Raw genomic sequence first — 17,813 nt, 5'->3', positions numbered from 1 at the left:
CAGTGAGGAGCTCCAGTGTTGAGGCAGCTTTCTGAAGCACTATTTCAGGTTTCTGTTGGACTATTAAGGCAGAATTATAAAACACGCTGTGAACAAAAAAGGCCACACTAAAGTACAGCAGCAGCCAAGTCAATCTGTACATCCTCCATACGGTTACAGTCGAGAAGAAATGCTAAGTACCTGCTAGGGGTGGGCAATATGGACTTAAAGTTCTATCACAATATTTTCTGGTATTGTGATAATGAAAGTGACAATCACAATAAATATCACATATCACATGATTTGTACACAGTAGCTACACTTAATCATATTTTCAAATGTATTGATATGTAATGATACTCTCATTGAACAGACAGTGGTGAAAGTCCTAAAACAACAAAATGGAGAGTTTGGTTTGTGTTAAAAATATTCATTGGAATCTTTTGTGGCAACAATAAATCAAAATTTGTCTGTATAATTTCTCATGATAAACAATGCGATAAATGCCCACCCCTAGTAACTAATGAACAAATGACAGTTTTTCTGCAAACCAGGGAACGTGCTAATAGCTGAACAAAGGACAAGAAGTACAAGTTTTCTCATGTATTTTCTTGTAACAGAGGAGCACATGGCATTATGCAGCTATTCGATAGTCAGCTGATATACACCAACTTTTACAGGGAGATGATTTTTTCCAGTCTGGTTTTGGTTTCATCTAGGTTCATATTGTCCATACCTGTACTTGAGGCCGTTTTACTCCTATAGATCTGGTAGTGGAGAGGTTTGTGGTGGCTGATTTATTGATTGATTATTCACAGACTTCCAATAATGACAAAAGATTACTCGATACAGATTATCACATCGGAACTACTTTTTCTACAGTCTGATGCCAGTCAGAGCTTTTTGCTCATTAATCAACCCAGATTACCTTTGTCTGTAATCATTCAGCTGGCATGGTGTTGACCCATGCTAGCTAATATTTTAGTCACTTGCAAAGTTTGGCCTTATATGAAGTGGAAAAAGGGCAGAACAAAGCAGCATGCTGCCAGCATGGCAACTAGTTTAACCTTCCTGCAGCCTAAGAAACGGGGTCAATTAGACTCCACAAGCTTTCTACCCTGTGCGTAGTCTGGTCAGGTTGCTCTGGCCCAGCGTGCGCTTTTACCAGGTTTTCTTTTGGTTGATGTTTGATTTCGGGAACTGACGGTCTTTCCTGCTGTTGAAATCTGCCGCGCTTCTCCTGAGCCTCACGCTAAAAGACCACTGGAGAGTTAAATATACCCCTGAAGTACTTCCTGTCGGGTCATTCACAAAGTCCAGGAATACCCTTCAGAATAAAATGCTTGAGCCAAAGCTGTATCCAAGGCAATCCTGTCAGTGACAGGCATTTGGAAGGGAGATTCCTATGAAATAATTCTTGGTAGACAGGTTTACACACTAGCAGCCATGTTGTGAGCCACATGTTCCACATTGTCCAATTTAGATGTAAAAGGATTGCTTATAGCAGTCCACTTGGTTTGTTTTCTCAGATTTTAACAATCGTTTCTAAAGGATATGTAGCATTACTCCTAGTTGAAATGTTCTTTATCTGACCCAATGATCCCACCACGTTGGGACCCTCTGGGATCATGAGAACCATCTCCAAGGTGAAGAGGAAACCATGCAAATCTGTGCACGATGCTGTTGGAGAGCTCAAAGAGAGAGCACTGATTTAAAAGCGTCCGTGTGATGTAGGCTCCACTGTGAGGCTGTGCAGGACTCAGGAACATGTGGTGAAGGCACAGGTCTGAATTGCATCATCCAAACAGTTGAATGTGTGTGCTTGCTGCTTTAGGCTGGTCGTGGTGAAGTCGTCACATCATCAAGTTAGCTAAAGGCTTCCTGAGCCTGCGCATGTCAGAACCGGACCGCTCCAGAGATCGATCAGTTCAGGGCAACTTGGCAGCTTTGGTGAAACCATTGGACAGTCATTTTGTTTTGGCAGTCAGCCTCAGAGTGTTGGGTTTTCTCTCATTAGAATGGCTTCTGATTAAATACGTACAGAGTTCTCAATTAAACCAACCTAAAACGTGCCACCTGATGAGAAAAGTGATGCTTCAAAGCTGTCAGAGAAGTGATGGTTTCGCACACACACACATATATATACATATATAAATGTTGATTCATTTGGTCATGTTTATGAAAGCTTCAGTTAGTTTTCACAGTTTAATACTCAGTTGTCGCCATTTTGTTTTTACCTGACTGATTAAGCATTTCCTGGGAGGTTACAAATATGTGACTGAATTATGGAGATAAGTCATACAAATATTTAAATCCTAATCATAATCCTTTGAATGTTTTACATTACTCCTATTTCCAATGATTTAGGTTCTGATCCACTGAACCTCTGAGTGCATTAAAATGTGACCTGTAGTGCTGCTGAGTCAGGTACCAAATGCCAAAATGGTGACGAGGTGAAATAACCGGCAATGAGGCAGATTTCTGTTTAACGCTGATTATGAATCATGTTCTGAAAATGGGTTAGCATTAAAAGTTAGCGTTGCTCTGTCTAAAGACAGCTTCCAGCAGGGATGTCCAAACTGACATCAAGGACCTTGTGTGGCCCACAACCACAGTTCAAGAATGAAACAAACATGGCCAATCAGAAACAATCACCCTTATAGGACAAAACAAATCACCAACAAAACCACAGCTATCACTGACGAGGCCGTCAGGGTCACATGAGACTCTGGCTGTATTCAGTTCCCTGTAGGGACTATCCTGACCAGCTCCCAACAATGTTTGGTCACATTTCAAGGTCTGAGTTTCTGTGAAACGGCCTGGAGAGACGAAATGAAGGCTGTGCTGAACCTTAGACCACCTCCTCTGTTCCAGTTTGGTTTTTCTTGTTTCACCAAGATGGATTATTTCATTCCTCCCTTGAAATGAGTGTCTCAGTATTGCCAAACGCCCCTCATGAAAGGCAATGTGTGTCATTCTTAATAGTGTGGGCGGAGCCCACAAAATGGCCGCTCTTTTGACACCCTTGACTTAAGAAAATAATCCTAAAATGGAATAAAAATGTGTTAAAATATCAACAGTCTATGCTAAGCAAGCAAGACTATGGAGAGGTTGACGGTGAAAGGTGGCTTAGCAACATGTTTGTTACAGAAAACCGTTTTTAATTTGACCACTCATGGATAAAGGAAGAGCAATACGTTAGGAAGGCACCAATATGCAAATCTGGACCAATATAAATACCTGATATTAATACTGCTGTTATGACTGATAGCAAAATATATCTAGGTAAATATTGGAAAACATGACCACACTGCTGACTTCACCACTGCTTCCCCACAATCCTTTGCTGCATCAGTCTGTCACATGACCATAAAAATGTGTCCTGACCAACCTTGACCCCTCCCCTCCAGAAACAAACAGCATCAAGTTGGAAATAAATATCGGTTTTTAAAATCAGCCCATTTATCGGACCAATACCGATATGTCAAAAATTACCGGTTGATACTGATGTTGGTGCTGATATATCGTGACCAAATGTTTAGGGCTGGACAATAATGTGTTAACACAGGGGTGTAAAAGTCCTGGAGCCCCGACATCCTGCATGTTTTAGTCTCTCCCTGGTTTTACACTCCTGCATCAAATGATGGTTCATTAGAGGCCTAAGGAGAACATTGACTTGCTGAGGAAATTGTTACTACCACTAGTAGTGGTAGTAACAATCATTAGTTCTCTCACTAGGGAGAGAACTGAAACATGCAGGGTGCCGGGCCTCCAGGACCCACTTTGGACACCCCTGTGTTAACAGAACCTCGCCCAAACTGGGAACTCTGGAAAACAGTGATGGGCATTGGAATCAAAATGCCTGATCAGAAATCCCTCTGATTATTTTATAACTTCTCTCTTTATTTACAGTGTTGATGCTAAACCAGAGTAGCTGTGTGGTAATTCATTGCTTTCAGTTTAAGCCACCCTCTTCTGACAGCTGTGAAGCATAGAAACCATTGAAGTTTCATTGTGTAATGGTGTCGATCCAACCATTACAGGCCATAACTCTGTCATAATGAGTGGACTCTTCAGGAACACCTGTGGACAGTCCGTTCCTTTGGTAAGCCTGGTGAAGAAGTGGGTCTAGGATCTGAGATCATCTCTGCTGCTGCTGACCGTTAAAAAGAAAAAAGGTTTCGGTAGCTGAAACACATTAAAGTGAAGGGAATTCTTCAAATCGTCTCTCTCTACACTCAAAGTTACAATAGAATACTCAATAACATTGGCAACATGTCATTTGGCAATTTTTTCTCTAAGTAAAAAAACAAACAAATAATACAAAATATTCAACAGTAACTACAAGATCTCCTTTTGGCAATATAGAAAGGCTTTGAACAGTCCTGGACAGGTGAACATTTTGGTTTATATACAGAGACGTGTTTAGGTGTGTGTGTGTGTGTGTGTGTGTGTGTGTGTGTGGCAGCAGCTCCCTTTTTCAATCCGAACAGAATCACATAGGAAACATGATGAAGGAAACTCCTGCATGGAAAAATGATTGTGTGATTAAACGCAGAAATAAAAACAGGAACGGTAACAAACAGGCGTGGTGTCCGAGTCGGAGCGGACGTCAGAACGGATCCTGCGTGTCCAATCCCTGCCGCAGCGTTCTGCTCGCCCTCCGCGCTCAGTTCATGAACTGAGTGTATCCCTCCGCTCCCGTGACGATCACGTCCATCCAGATCCTCATGGCCTCCGCCGATGGCGCCACCACATAGTAGAGGCGGTCGTGCGTCTTCACGCAGAAGGTCAGCGATGGGTTGGGGCTCTGAGGGGGGGTTTTGGAGGGGCGGCAGACAGACAGAACCAGACTCAGTAGAAGTTCTCTATCAAGTTTTCACCCCTCAGCTGCTCTACTGGGACTGGCCCTGCCTCTTACATTAACGTCCCAGCTGAGGCTGAACCAATAATCAATCTTCTCAGATTCTAAATCTCCTTTTTTTAAAATTCAGATGCTTCAGCGAGTTCGAGCTGAAAGTGTTTGGAGAATCTTTACAGTTTGGAGTTGTTGTTTTTCCCACTAAATAATAAATCAGAAAACTAAGGTGAAGGATGAAACTAGAAACTCTGCAGCTTGCCTCAGCCTCAAACAGAAAGTTCTGCTCTGCTCTGTTTGTTTCCTCTCAGAGCGCTCACCCAAATGACTTCCAGAAGAGAAGCTCACTCCCAGCTAACCGACCAAATAATAGAGCTGAAAGAGTTGGACAAGCAGTGTTTTCCATTGATTGTCTGGATTTTGTTGTGATGGTCCCTAGTGTCAGCACTAGAGATGCACCAGGAAATTGGCCAGTAACCAGAATGGAGCATTTTTTTCTTTGATTGGCCCTGACAGCTAACCAGCTAGCCTAAAAGTTAAAAATCAGATTTTTGTCTCCGATCAGTGAAAGAAGTAACTGTCTGACTTTAGACTGCAGGAGATATTTAAAACCATTGCACTGGATGACGGTTGGTTTAAAAGACATGTCATCTGCATACATGCATAATGCCAGTGAATGGAAGAATGTAAAAAGAAAATAACGGCCAAAAACTGACACTTGTGGAACCCCACAAGTTAGTGGAGACCGAGGAGAACGTCTCTGTTCTGATGCAGAACGTTCAATCAGTTCAATGAGAAAACCAGTCCAACCAGTCCAACCAGTCCAACCAGTCCAGAGTGCCCTAAGGTAAGACTCTACATGTTCAAGAAACAACCAGTGGAGTCTTTTTGTAAACCTAGCTGTGCTAATCATGCTAATAAAAGTTGCGTTGTCATTGACTCAGCAGTAAGACAGTTCTATAAAATCTGTTCTCTCAGTTTCCAATACTAATATTAAACATTTAACAATCTTTCATGGATCTGGATCTCATGGAGCCTTACAAAACCCTGAAATGGGAAAACAGACACAAAGTAATCTCCGGCTCCAGACGAGTTTAACAGGGGGGGCAAAATGAATCTATGTAGCAATAATGATATTACTCAAGTAAAAAAAAAAAAAAGGTGCAGTGCAGTAAAACTACTCTTATAAATACCTTTTTTCCCAAAAAAAGTTATTCAAGTGAATGTAACAAGTACTACCCACTTTTGAACATAGACAACAACACCAGTAGCCTACAAGCTACTTGTTAACAAGCTTAAGGTTCTGTATTGATATTAGCTAGCTATTCATCTTTTAGCTAACATTACCTGCATCCAACAGCTTCACTCAACTCAGTCGGTTAGTTTGGGGGAAAAACTGTGAAAAGTTCTTTGCTGGTTTGCTGCCGTGATTCTAACACAAACCTACGTAGCTCCGCCCAGCAGCAGCAGGTCTCCTTCACAGGTGGAAACCCAGCGCGAGTAGCGCTCATGCTGGGTTTAAAGGCGGCTCGGAAAAACTGGTTACAACATGTTAACAACGGATTAAACAGTTTTAACTGCTGATAAAAGTGACAGAGGACACAAATATGGGAAGTGTGGAAGCTTCTACTGTATCAAATTGACAGAGGAATAACAGAGAGTCGGTCACTTATAGGTAAAAACAACAAACAGCTTCCAGTCCAGGGGGGCGGGGGGCACGGCTGACTCTGTGGGCAGGAAATGCCCCCCAATGCCCGCCCATGCCGCCAGGCCTGCACAAAGTTCTGCTCCATGTATCTTCAATCAGAAACCAAAGAAAATTCCTCTAAGATATTGTAATTTCCTGTGGCTCAAAGTGAACATAGACTATGGAAAGTGGCAATAAAAAACGAATCCTGAGCGATAGGTAAAAAAAGGTAAAAAAAAAAGAAATATCGCTTTGCTCGTTCTTCATGACAACCAGAGCAAATGTGTGTAACAAAGTTAACATCTGCAACTGTTCTCAGGCTCTGAAAGCAGTGTGTGTCTGGGCAGAGAGCAGCTCACATGAAGGTCTGCCTCTTGGTGAAGTGACATTGGAAGTGACAAGGAGAATCAAAGTTCCAGGGCTGATCAGAGATGTGCAGTAAGTCAGAGTGTGCTACGCAGCGACAGGCCATCAAACACACAGATCAGGAGGTAGCAGCTCAGCTTTGTGCAGAAGTAAAAAATAAAAAATAAAGATGAATGTCAGAAACAGAGACGACTGCATGTACGGCTCCGTAAGAAGGAACATGAAGGATGAACCCAGGTTCTCTCCCTTCAGCTCTCCATGACTGATGGTGACCAGATCTTGTCTCTTCATGCTTCAAGGTAAGAGTGTTTGCTTCCATTGATCCACCCAGCAGGAAAATGTTTTGTTCTCCTGACTATATTGTCTCCAGATTGAAGGAAGAAATTGCTCCTGGATATTTGACGCCACTCTTCTATTTACACCGTTGATCTTGGGCAGATCTGGAAGGAAGGTGCCTCCCTTAGAGGAAAATCAAACCCCAACATGAATTTATGCTGAGGATGTTTTATTGTCAGCAGTAACAGCCATCAGATCCAGTCCTATCCTGTCCATCCTACTACTTCCTGGTTTTGTTCCTCGTGGTTTTGTGGCTACTTGCTGCCAGTACAAACTCTGCACTGGTGGTATTATGGCTCTGTAGCATCCTCCTCCTCAGCAGGAGACAGGCTCCTTCTTGACACTCTTGGGCATCCTGACTATTCTTCACTGCAGCTGAACCTCATATATTAAAGTTCATGGCTGTGACACTCTGTCGTCAGAGCCATGTTCCTTCATGTTGCCGTTAACAACCGTTGTTTATCTTGGACTGAGAATGTGCGAGATGTTCTCATATGATAAATACTTTAGAGTTTAGCGGTTTAGTGTTAGCTTCCTCTAAATAGCGTTTTGGTGCAACACTTTAGTGGTAGCTTCTATTAAATAACGAGTTGGAATAGCGCTGTAGCGTTAGCAGAACCTATGTTTACAATTAGTATAATTTATAATCTGCCTGTGTGTCCTTCCCTCCCTGACAGGATGTTGTTGTAATTCTTAATAACTCACCTGGCTAAACAAAGATTAAATAAACAAATTTAGGGTTAGTGCAACTAACTTTGTAGTTATTGGTGTCCATCACTGCTCACAACGTTCTTGACAATAAATGAATGTACACCTATTTGCTCTGCTCATACCATATAAACTGTCAGCATCAAAGAAAACTGGAAAACATGTGAAGGTTTGTGTTAAAGCTGCAGTTGTTTTCCAGACACTTGATGAATTCAGCTGGGATCCACAGAGGGAGCAGGCAGGATTAGCAAGTCTCTGACAGGCGTCACAGTCTGTACTTCCTGAGGATTTTAGGCTTCAGGGCTTGCGGCACATTTAACCCCCGGCCCCTCACCACCCATCTCATTTAACTAATAGTTTGTACACAGTGGGCTCAGGGAGGGGAGACGGCTGAACGGGACAAACACGAACACGGGACTTAAAGAAAGCAGGGAGCAGACGGAGAACGGGTGAAAGGACAGAGTGGTACCTTAGTGGCACTGCGGAGGTGATCATAGTAGACCTCTTCTATAGCCTGGAAGTAGATCACACCCTTCAGCTTGGTCTCATGTTTGTCTGCAGAAAGAGAGAGAGAGAGAGGGGAGGAAAAAAATCAGCTCTGGTCAGAACCTGATCCGTTCTGACACCGTCTCAGCTGGAGGAGCCGACTCACACCTCACGCATGTCACCCAGAATCTTCCGAGCAGATCTGCACGATGTGCTCATCAGCGCAGGAGCCCGACTTTGATCATGACCAATTTGAGCTTTGTGATGATGGATGGGAAAAGACAAGCACAGCAATATTTTTTTCTCTCCTTTCTGTTTTTTAAAGCAAGTGGAGCTTTTCATTGTGTTTTCAGACTTGCCTGCATTCTTACGCTACTCTGGTACATGATTGCAGTTTGTTTCATCAGCCACTGCAGAACTGCAGTAAGGAACCGGTGGGGAACTCAACAGCCCTCTCTACCTCCAGGCGAAAAAACACTCCAGCAGCCAACTTAAAGAGCAGTAGGTAGAGGCGGGCGCAGCGCCTTCATTTCGAGGAACAACAGCCTGCTTTTAACACGCAGCCATTATCTGCTAATGACCTCTTTAGCATTCAAACAGCTGCACATTTGCATCTCATTTGACTCCGTCTAAATAAGCCAAACCGTGGCTGTGTTTGAGGCTGATTAGCGGAAATTAGCGGCGCTGCTGACTCCTGCTCGTCACCTCCTGTTACTCCGTGTTCAAGGTCAGGAGACGGGGGGCCGCGGCTCTGCATCCCAATCAGCTCGCTCAAAGAGCGCGGCGCTGCGGCGGGCCGGGGCGCATTTCAGCCCCTGCCAAAGTAATCTCGGTACGCCTCCTCGCCCTGGCTCCCTTTCAACAAGGTACCACTTTAAGCAGCTTTGAGCGAACCTTGTGAGGACTTCAAAGGGCCCGACAGCGAGCGGGTGTCCCACAGCTCCAGGAACCGCGGCGAATTACACAACATGTCACCCCGCTGGAGGTGCGGAGGACACATGTTCCGACTGTCGCTGCGCCGCGGCTTCTGCCGCCCTCCATGTTCTACTCTAGCATTTACATACGGAGGCTGATGCAACCCAAAACTAACACCCGAGTTCCTCCCCAAACAGAATCCTGCATGAGGAGCAGTTAACGCTCTGCAGACGGGATTAGCCATGGATGGAGCAATGAACATGTCTGAGTCAAGTTGACAAGTTAGTTTAGTTTCTAAAGAAAAATTGGTCCGTTTCCTTCAATTTGGGGGATCATACAATTCTTACATGAAATATTATCCACTGATTGTGTTCAGCTGCAGATGCATTTTTTTTACTACAAATCACAAGAATTCACTAAAGCAATGCTATGTTGTTGAATTTTAGGCTAAAATGTCTATTTTCTTATACAAGAAAAACAGGAATTGAATCATTCAATTTATTTGAATTGAATTTCAGAGGCAATTTCAAAGCACATCAGTAGAACAAATAGTGAAAAGTGAGAGTTCAGACAACAGAATCATTTCATTATTTGTGTAATATTGCATAAAATAACCTCAAGTGATTAAAATAACAATTTGCCATTTTTAAAAAAACTCAGTTATCAATTAATTGTTAGAATAATCAATTAATCATAAGCATATTCAATTGCTAAAATAAACATTAGTTGCCGCTCTAAACTAAATGCGTCTTTATTTAGCAAAACAAAATATAACAAAGTGCAATAAAAGTACAATACCAACTAAAGGAACTAAATAACAAATTCAACTGTTTTCACCCTCAGGTCCCACTCCAAAGAAAAAGGAGAAACTTTAACAAACATTAAATGAATCTAGAATCTGGATGCAGACATGGTGCAGAGCTGTCCCACAGGAAGAGCTCAGAGCCTCGGCAGAGTCTGTGTGGTTTACCAGGTCTGGACATGGTGACCAGGCCACATTAACAAGACTGGACCTGAGAATCTAACATTTTACAACTCAGTCATAAATGTTTCAAATAATACAAAAAAAATCACAAAGCTAAAGACATTGCAGGACCTTTTATAAGGTGCAGTTTGTGAATGAACTGTGAAAGGTTAAGAAAGATTGCAGAACCAGACTTAATAAACCAAACGGGTTCTTTTCTCAATTTTCATGGAGGTTCAGAAAGTTTAGCTTCATTCATCTCTGGATTTCATCCAGAGTTCAACAGTAGTGCGAATGGTTTCCTGCTTCCTAAACCCAACTTATTTCAGGCCTCGACTCCTGGGTCTTACCAACGTAGTAGGAGAAGGTCCTCTTGAGGCGGTCGAACACAAACCAGCGCTTCTTCCAGGACTTGATCTTGCCTCCCATCTTCACCAGGTAGCCCTTGCACATCTTCTCTGTGAGGATGACGTGGTAGCACGTCTCCAAGCTGTGGCCCGACGACTCCACATGCGAGCGCAGGTCGAACTCCTCCCTCCTGATGGGCAGGTAGCGGGTCATCGGTCGAGCCTGGACAAATGAAAAACAAAGATTGGACTTCTGTCCTGAAGATCCTGACATGTTCAAAGATGACGTCGTCAAAACTTTGGTAACACTTTGTTAGAAGAGCTGTGCATAAGGCTGACATGACACTGACAAAAATACGACATAACACCTGTTATGAACATGAAGTCTATGACTGAAGTCTTCATGCATTTTTATGACTGTTGTCATGAAGTGTCATTCAGTAAATTACACTTTCAATGCAAGTTTTAATAGAAATTTTCATTAAAAGGGTCATTATTGTCCAAATATTGCAAAGTTTTTGTGACACTTGACTGACTTTTAGTGCAAGTTTGTATTAACAGTGTAATTATATACTGAATGACACTTCATGACAACAGTCATAAACATTCATGAACACTCCTTCATGTTTATAACAGGCATCATGTCATGTCAGCCTTCTGAAGTTATCCAATAACCTCTAGCATACTAAGTGGGAATATCACACTGACCTGAGAAAAGTTCTTGGACCTCATCTTGACCTCTTTCTCCACAAGCTGCTGTCTGTGGAAAGTTTCATCCTGGAGTCTATTCTCCGCCTCCTCCCTCCTCCTCCTCTCCTCCTCCAACATCTGACGGCGGGCCAGGCTCTCTCGTTCCTGGGGGGGAAAAAGTGCTTTCATTAAATATTTTTTTGATCTTTGGGAACAGCTTTGCAGAGCATACAAGATTCTCTCTCTCTTTCTTTTTCTGTCAGCACAGCACTCATATATTTATGGACATGCTCCCCTGCTGGGAGCAACACACAGACTGAGTGCTGACCTCTGAGCAGATCTACCGCAGCAGTGCAGCTTAACCAGTCAGCGGCATCGAGACCCGGCTGGCTTACAGTAGTTACATGCTGGACACATGTTCTTTTGACACACCAGGCCAACAGAGAAGTAAAAAATGGAATAAAAATGGAGGACACCTGAAAACAAATCTGATCTTCACAGATGTTTCAAACTAAAATGTGTTGCAATCAAACTGCAGCTTTAACACAAACTCTTTTCCGCACCTTCACTACAGCGTAAACCTCTGCAGCTCCTCCAGAGCAACCATGGTCCAAGAGCTACGTGACCCTTCAAAATAAAATGTAGAATTTGATTCTCTCCTACAGGAAATTTGTTTAGGTTTTTAAATCAAAACAATTCGATTTTTGTTTTTTACGTTTTAAGATAAAGAAAATCAAACTTCTACATAAAAGACACAAAAAAAATGTAATGTAAAAAGGCCAACAGTTATTTATTACCTTTGCAGGTTAAAACATTGCTGAGTTCTATAGGATTTTAATAAAAGTCATCAAGACCCCATGCAGGACAGCTGGTTTTAGACTCATGGGGTTTATAACACATGGAGTTAACACAATTTACCTTATTATTTAATTAGGGGTACTGCAAGAAAAAGAGGCACATTGTACACCGCACTTATAAGATTTTTCTATTTATTTGAACAAAATAAAATAATAAAAAAAAACAGGAATGATTCCTTCCACTATCAATTATGCTCTACTTTATGTTGGTTGATATGAATGTGATAAATTTGTCTCTGATGACAATAGAAAGGCTTTATTGTATAAAAAATCTTGAGCTTTTTTAAATACAATAATAAAAATAAGCTAAAAGATGCAAATCAACAGGTATTTTATTAAATTTTTTTTAAAAAGAAAATGAACATTTTATTACCTAAAATGCAATAACAGCTTTCCTTTAGTGAACATTTGGTCATTTAGAGCAAAGGACCAATCTGCAGCTAAAAATACTTCTAACATCAACAAGTGAAGTTCAGACCTTTCTGCTGGACTTATCAATACAGTGCAGGGCTGATCTTTTTTTTTTGATTGATTAATAATTGAATAGCAAAAGGTTTCCTAATAGCAGATGTTTTTTTTCTTATCAGAATTTGAAGCAAGTGAAGCTAAAACTGCCAATTGAATTCTGGGTGGAACATATTTATAGACAAAGATGTTTTTTTTATCTTAAATGCAAAACATTTATTTTTTTTGCACAGTTTTGGATTAATTGCTGATTAATTGTTTCAGCCCTACAATAAATGTAAAACACTGTAAGGTGTTAAATTAGTGTTAGGTGAGGTGAACTTGTATTTTTATGGCTCCACTGATCTCCTTCAGCAGAGAACAGAGGCTGTGAACCAAAAACCTGAGCTCCAGTCACAATCTTGATGTTTTTATGTTTCCATATTCCTGTTCAGTTATGGATGAGCTTGCAACACAGGCTCATCCGTCACTGAGGATGGATCCGGGATGGATCAAGTCGGATCCTTACCCGCGACTCGATCAGTCTGGCTTTCTCCAGCTGCGCCTCCTTCAGCATCTTCTCCATTTCCTCGATCTTCAGCACGTCCACTCCTCCAACACTGCTGGCAGACACAGCACAGTGATGACTACCTAACCTCCTGTGGAAACACCTCAATCCATGCAGATCACAAGAAATCTTTAAAAACAAAGGAATTTCAGCGATAAATATGATTGTTTCGTCAGCAGGGAGGTATTGATGAGCAGGCCGGTCATTAATCAGGGAGCTCCAGAGGTGCTGCTCCACCTCCACCTGGTTCAAAGCTGGCTGTCTGATTGTGGTTTGTGGGCTGTGTGTTTGCATGTGTCTGCCAGTGTTAACGTCTCGTTTTATTGGTTCAAACGTTTGCAACCTGCGGTTCTGGAGCCGCATGCAGCTCTTCTGTCAGCCTGCAGGGATGTGTGTAACTTTAACCAAAAACAACAGATACATATTACATAGAAACGCCTCAGGAAAGACTAGTTGTAGCAATCGGCCTTTCATTTACATCTCCATCACCGGTCTGCACGTCTGCCAACTTCCATCCAGATCAGGCGCCACCTTCTGGGTGTTTGCCCATTTCTGTCACCATGTGGAGTTTGATGCAATATGTGAACGGAATTTCAACCATGCAGTCACCTGAGCTCGCCCACATGTGTTAATCCATTATGATTATTGGCTAATTGTGACAAGCTTTCACTAGTTTCTAACTCGTATTGAAGGGCTAATCCAATTAGAAAGTACACATTTCACTTATCCAGTTTCTCTTGGATCATGAAAACCCTTCTAGATTTTGAAGAACTAATGGAAAAATAGAGAAGAGTCAATCTTTACAGAAGAAAATCTTTAAAGCTGCATTATGTAACTTTTATAAATATGTTTTTTATATATTTGCTAAACTGTCACCATTTTATGACAAGGTAATATGAAAAAGTACATCTCCTCCTCCTACCTGTATTTCTACGGTCGTCTGCAGAAATAAATTGCTTGCCGTTTTAAATGGGTTTCCAAAAACAGACCAAATCAGGCTGTAGCAACATTACAGCTGACTGTTAGTAACAACCAATGCAAATCCAAGCAGCAAACAAAAAGAAGCAGAAGTAGCATTATTCCTCTGATTCCTTCCAGTATCTAGAACAAATTAGATGAATGCTAACACATTCATCAAAACAGAATTTTTAAATCAAACTTCAAATGTATTTATTTATTTTTTTTACATTCAGGCATGTAAAGATCTTTCCTGCCATGAAAAGTGTGCCTCAGTGTGTGTGTTGCCGTCGTACCCACCTGGACATGTTGTCGGGTGAGCAGGCCGAGTTGTTGCCCGTGGAAACGCTGGTGTCCATGCTGTCTGAGCTCTCCAGGCTCAGGGTGTCGTAGGGCTGCTCTCCGGCCGATGGAGGCTGGTGGTGCAGGATGGAGTGGTGCACCAGGGATGGGGGGCCCAACGAGTTGTGGCTCAGAGTGGGACTGTTGGCCATGAGGGGGGAGTAAGAGGCCGGGAGGTGAGGCTGGGAGCCGTGCAGCGCCTCCCACTGGCACTGGGCCTCGGCGGCGGCTCTCTGCTTGAGCTCGGCCAGACGGCGGCGCTGTTCCTCGATCACCTGCTGACCTGACAGGAAGAGGAAGAGAGAAAAGGAGGGGTGAATTCCTTTCTTTATTTGGACTTTAGAGGGAGAACAGGACAACAAGCTGATCTGGTCTGAACACATCTGCCGTATCTCAACCAGTAGGTCTGAGCCACGGTGGCGGAACCTGAAACTGCTGCTGCGCAAGTTACTCAGCAGTTTGTTGCTAGGTAACCAGAGAGTAAGTAAGTTATCCACCTTGGATAACTGTTTGTTAGAGGTTGAACAGCTAAAGCCTTTCCTCCACCTGCATCTCCCAGAATGTTGTGCAGTTCTGGATAGTAGTTCAGTGAATATTCTATACTGAATATTGAATATTTTTAAAGTTGCATTGTCTATTGATATTGATCACCTGTCTATCCCAATATATATTGCTATTGATTTAGCACACATCCAGCTATGTGCTCAGTCCCAAAGCAAGCAGAACAACCCAGCTCCTCTGAAATTCTCTCTCAACATGCAGTATTCTCCGGCAGAAACCAGCAGGGAAAACTGATGGAAGAAGAAAAAGGATCCATGTTACAAAGAAAAGATAATACAATTTTTCTTGTTGTTATTATTTGGTGGGTGAAGATTGAATGAGACCATAGAGAGGGAGGAAGGACGAAGGCTGGAGTCTGAAATGAACAGTCAGGTTGTGTGAACGTTGCCTCTGATGGACCAGTCAACAGAGCCAAGAAGTCAGGCTGCCAGGCTTTTATCATCACAAAGCCACATGCAGAGTCTGGGCTTTGTTACGCTGAAGCCTGCAGGCTGGATGCTGATTGGCTGCCTGGTTGTTATTATAGCCTTGTCTGCTTTTCCATTCAGCCTCATTAATGAGGCAGAGTCTGACAGAACCCTCGTTTATAGAAGCAGTAACAGATTCATAGAGAAGCTGTACTCTAACGTAACTGCTGTCTTTTATTCAGATTTATGTGACAAACACAAAATAGTGCACGATTGTGAAGTAGAAGTAAAATTGAGCTTTTTTCCCCCCTTTAGCTTTGAAATAAAATTTACAAAAGTGAGATTGTTACCTGATTCCAGTCCCCTTCATCAGGACAGCTCTGAATGAATGAACAGAGGATCTGCCTCGCTCATGGTGGCAGCATGATGGAGCCCTGCTGCGTTATTCTCATTGGCTCTTTTTCTAGTCTTTTCTTCTTCCTTTTTTTTTGTTGATGTGTTTATTGACTATTATTCCCTGGATGTTCTTACTTTTTTATTTCGGGTTAGTTATTATGATGCACAACCGTGACAACAATGTGTTGTTTTCACAACTGGGAGAAGCTGATTAACATCTCAAAAGTTCAAATAATGCTTGAACTTTGACCCAGTTTGTCATGAGAGTCTTAATACAGGCCCTGTTTACATGACAATGATCCAACGAAAATTTTATTTTTGTTTAGTTTCTGTTTTTACATTTACATGAAGACGTTCTAATTACAATCTTTGTTTACACAGTAACGGTACACACTGAAAAGGTGTAATGCTCTCGCCACGCCACTAGTTGGTGCTAGGTTCTTTGAAACTAAGTGTGCATGTGTTTAAAAAAAAAAAGATCTACTTGAAAGCACGTCGATTCGCGTTTCCCCCATCAGGTACCGTTCCTCCAGATATTGGGGGAAAACACACACCGTGTGTGTCTGATTAGGGCGCAGTTGGAAAAAAGTGGGATAACTTTGCTGAAACATGTTGTTTGAGCTTTCACAGTGTCCGTAGTTCTCTAGATAAGAGGCTGAACAAGCGACTGCTTGCTATGATCGCTGAACAAGTACACGTGTATTTTGGCACCTGGGCTGTGTGGAGCGGTGAAGAGACGCTGAGCGAACCGTATGTGGTGGGGAAACACGAGTTGTAGTAGCACCAGCATTTTCAGTAGTTTCTTCTTCTGTGGATTGTAGGGAGCAGCTATGTTTTGCGCCGTACTATGCGTGAGCTGGGGAGTCCCTGACAGAAAAGATCCATTTACTCTGTTTACAAGACAACGGACACCGGTATGTTTCAGAAACATCGCACTCTGGAACCCGTTTTCAAACTGTGGGTTGTCAGAGAAAACATTTGGTGGTTTCATGTAAATGTACAGTACAAACACAACAAAACTCTTCCATTTTCACCAGAAATGGTTGTCGTGTGAACAGGGCCAAATTCAGAGGGCTCATCAGATTTATTGCAAGACTGACTGCTACTGGAGACTCATCACCATCTACCACTCTTTGAATATGCTTGTTTGTTATAAAATGCAAATCTTGTCTTGCCACAAATCTTCAGGTGGGTTTTGTTCTGAACTTTGAGTAGACCATTAGAACACAAGCATATGTTTTGATCTAAACCACTCACATACAGATGGCTGAAAGTTTAGGGCTGGTGTTCAAACTTTTTACCATGAGGGCCAAAATCATCAAGTTAAAAGCTCCCAATGCCACAAAAATAGTTTCTTTCTAAATTAGAATTTAAAATAAATATATAAATACAAGGACATTAAGCCGTTTCATTTCAGAGACAGCAGCCAGACAAACGAGGAGGACAACGTAGAGTCCTGCACACGATGACATCATCTACCTGCTGAGCTCTCCTCTAAGAGCTTCTGTCTGGAGATCTGGGAGTCTGTGCTGCAGCGGTGCGAGGAGAGGCGAGACGTGAGAAGGAGCTGGACAGCCGACGGAGACAAATCCGTCTCCAGCAGCCGTGGGTGGGCTAAATGAGACACTGCGCTCTGATCCACTTAGTCACACATGCAGCTCAGAGACAAGAGGCAGACGGAACAATATCCAACCTCAGTCTACCTTCCATTGCCACCTTTCATCACATTACGTCTGCATGAACTGAGTTATGCATATTGTGTCTGACCTGCAGAAGCTTCTGACAGTTGAAGGGATATTTACAGACTAAATATCACAATCCTTCCAGCCTGTTACCTTTCTGCTGCAGAGCCAGCTGTCTCTTGGTCTCGATGTCCTGCAGAGTTGCAGCCAGGTTCCTGGGCAGGCTCCCTGTGCTGCCGGCAGCCAGCAGGGGGCTCTGCTGG

General features: G+C 42.6%; 1 protein-coding gene across 14 annotated transcripts in view; it reads right to left on the bottom strand.

Annotated features, from left to right (window-relative positions):
• Positions 1–3,699: 3,699 nt before the first annotated feature.
• The window catches only part of phldb1b (pleckstrin homology-like domain, family B, member 1b), a 93,981-nt gene continuing 79,867 nt past the window's right edge, over positions 3,700–17,813 (bottom strand). For 8 of the 14 annotated variants that reach the window (XM_016661389.1, XM_016661395.1, XM_016661397.1 and 5 more), the window contains 7 exons: positions 17,704–17,809; positions 14,463–14,787; positions 13,167–13,260; positions 11,355–11,501; positions 10,650–10,869; positions 8,404–8,489; positions 3,700–4,789 (listed from right to left, as the gene is read on the bottom strand). In XM_016661389.1, the coding sequence (XP_016516875.1) occupies positions 4,649–4,789; positions 8,404–8,489; positions 10,650–10,869; positions 11,355–11,501; positions 13,167–13,260; positions 14,463–14,787; positions 17,704–17,809 (1,119 nt within the window). In that variant the 3' untranslated portion in view covers positions 3,700–4,648. The remainder of the gene's footprint in view (positions 4,790–8,403; positions 8,490–10,649; positions 10,870–11,354; positions 11,502–13,166; positions 13,261–14,462; positions 14,788–17,703; positions 17,810–17,813) is intronic. The other 6 variants (XM_016661390.1, XM_016661401.1, XM_016661391.1 and 3 more) reach the window with 3 other exon arrangements.

The sequence above is a fragment of the Poecilia formosa genome, unplaced genomic scaffold, assembly GCF_000485575.1.
Source record: "Poecilia formosa unplaced genomic scaffold, Poecilia_formosa-5.1.2 Scaffold328, whole genome shotgun sequence".
NCBI lineage: Eukaryota > Metazoa > Chordata > Actinopteri > Cyprinodontiformes > Poeciliidae > Poecilia > Poecilia formosa.
Note: the sequence above shows the minus strand (reverse complement) of the source record. Positions and strands in the feature narration are given on the sequence as shown.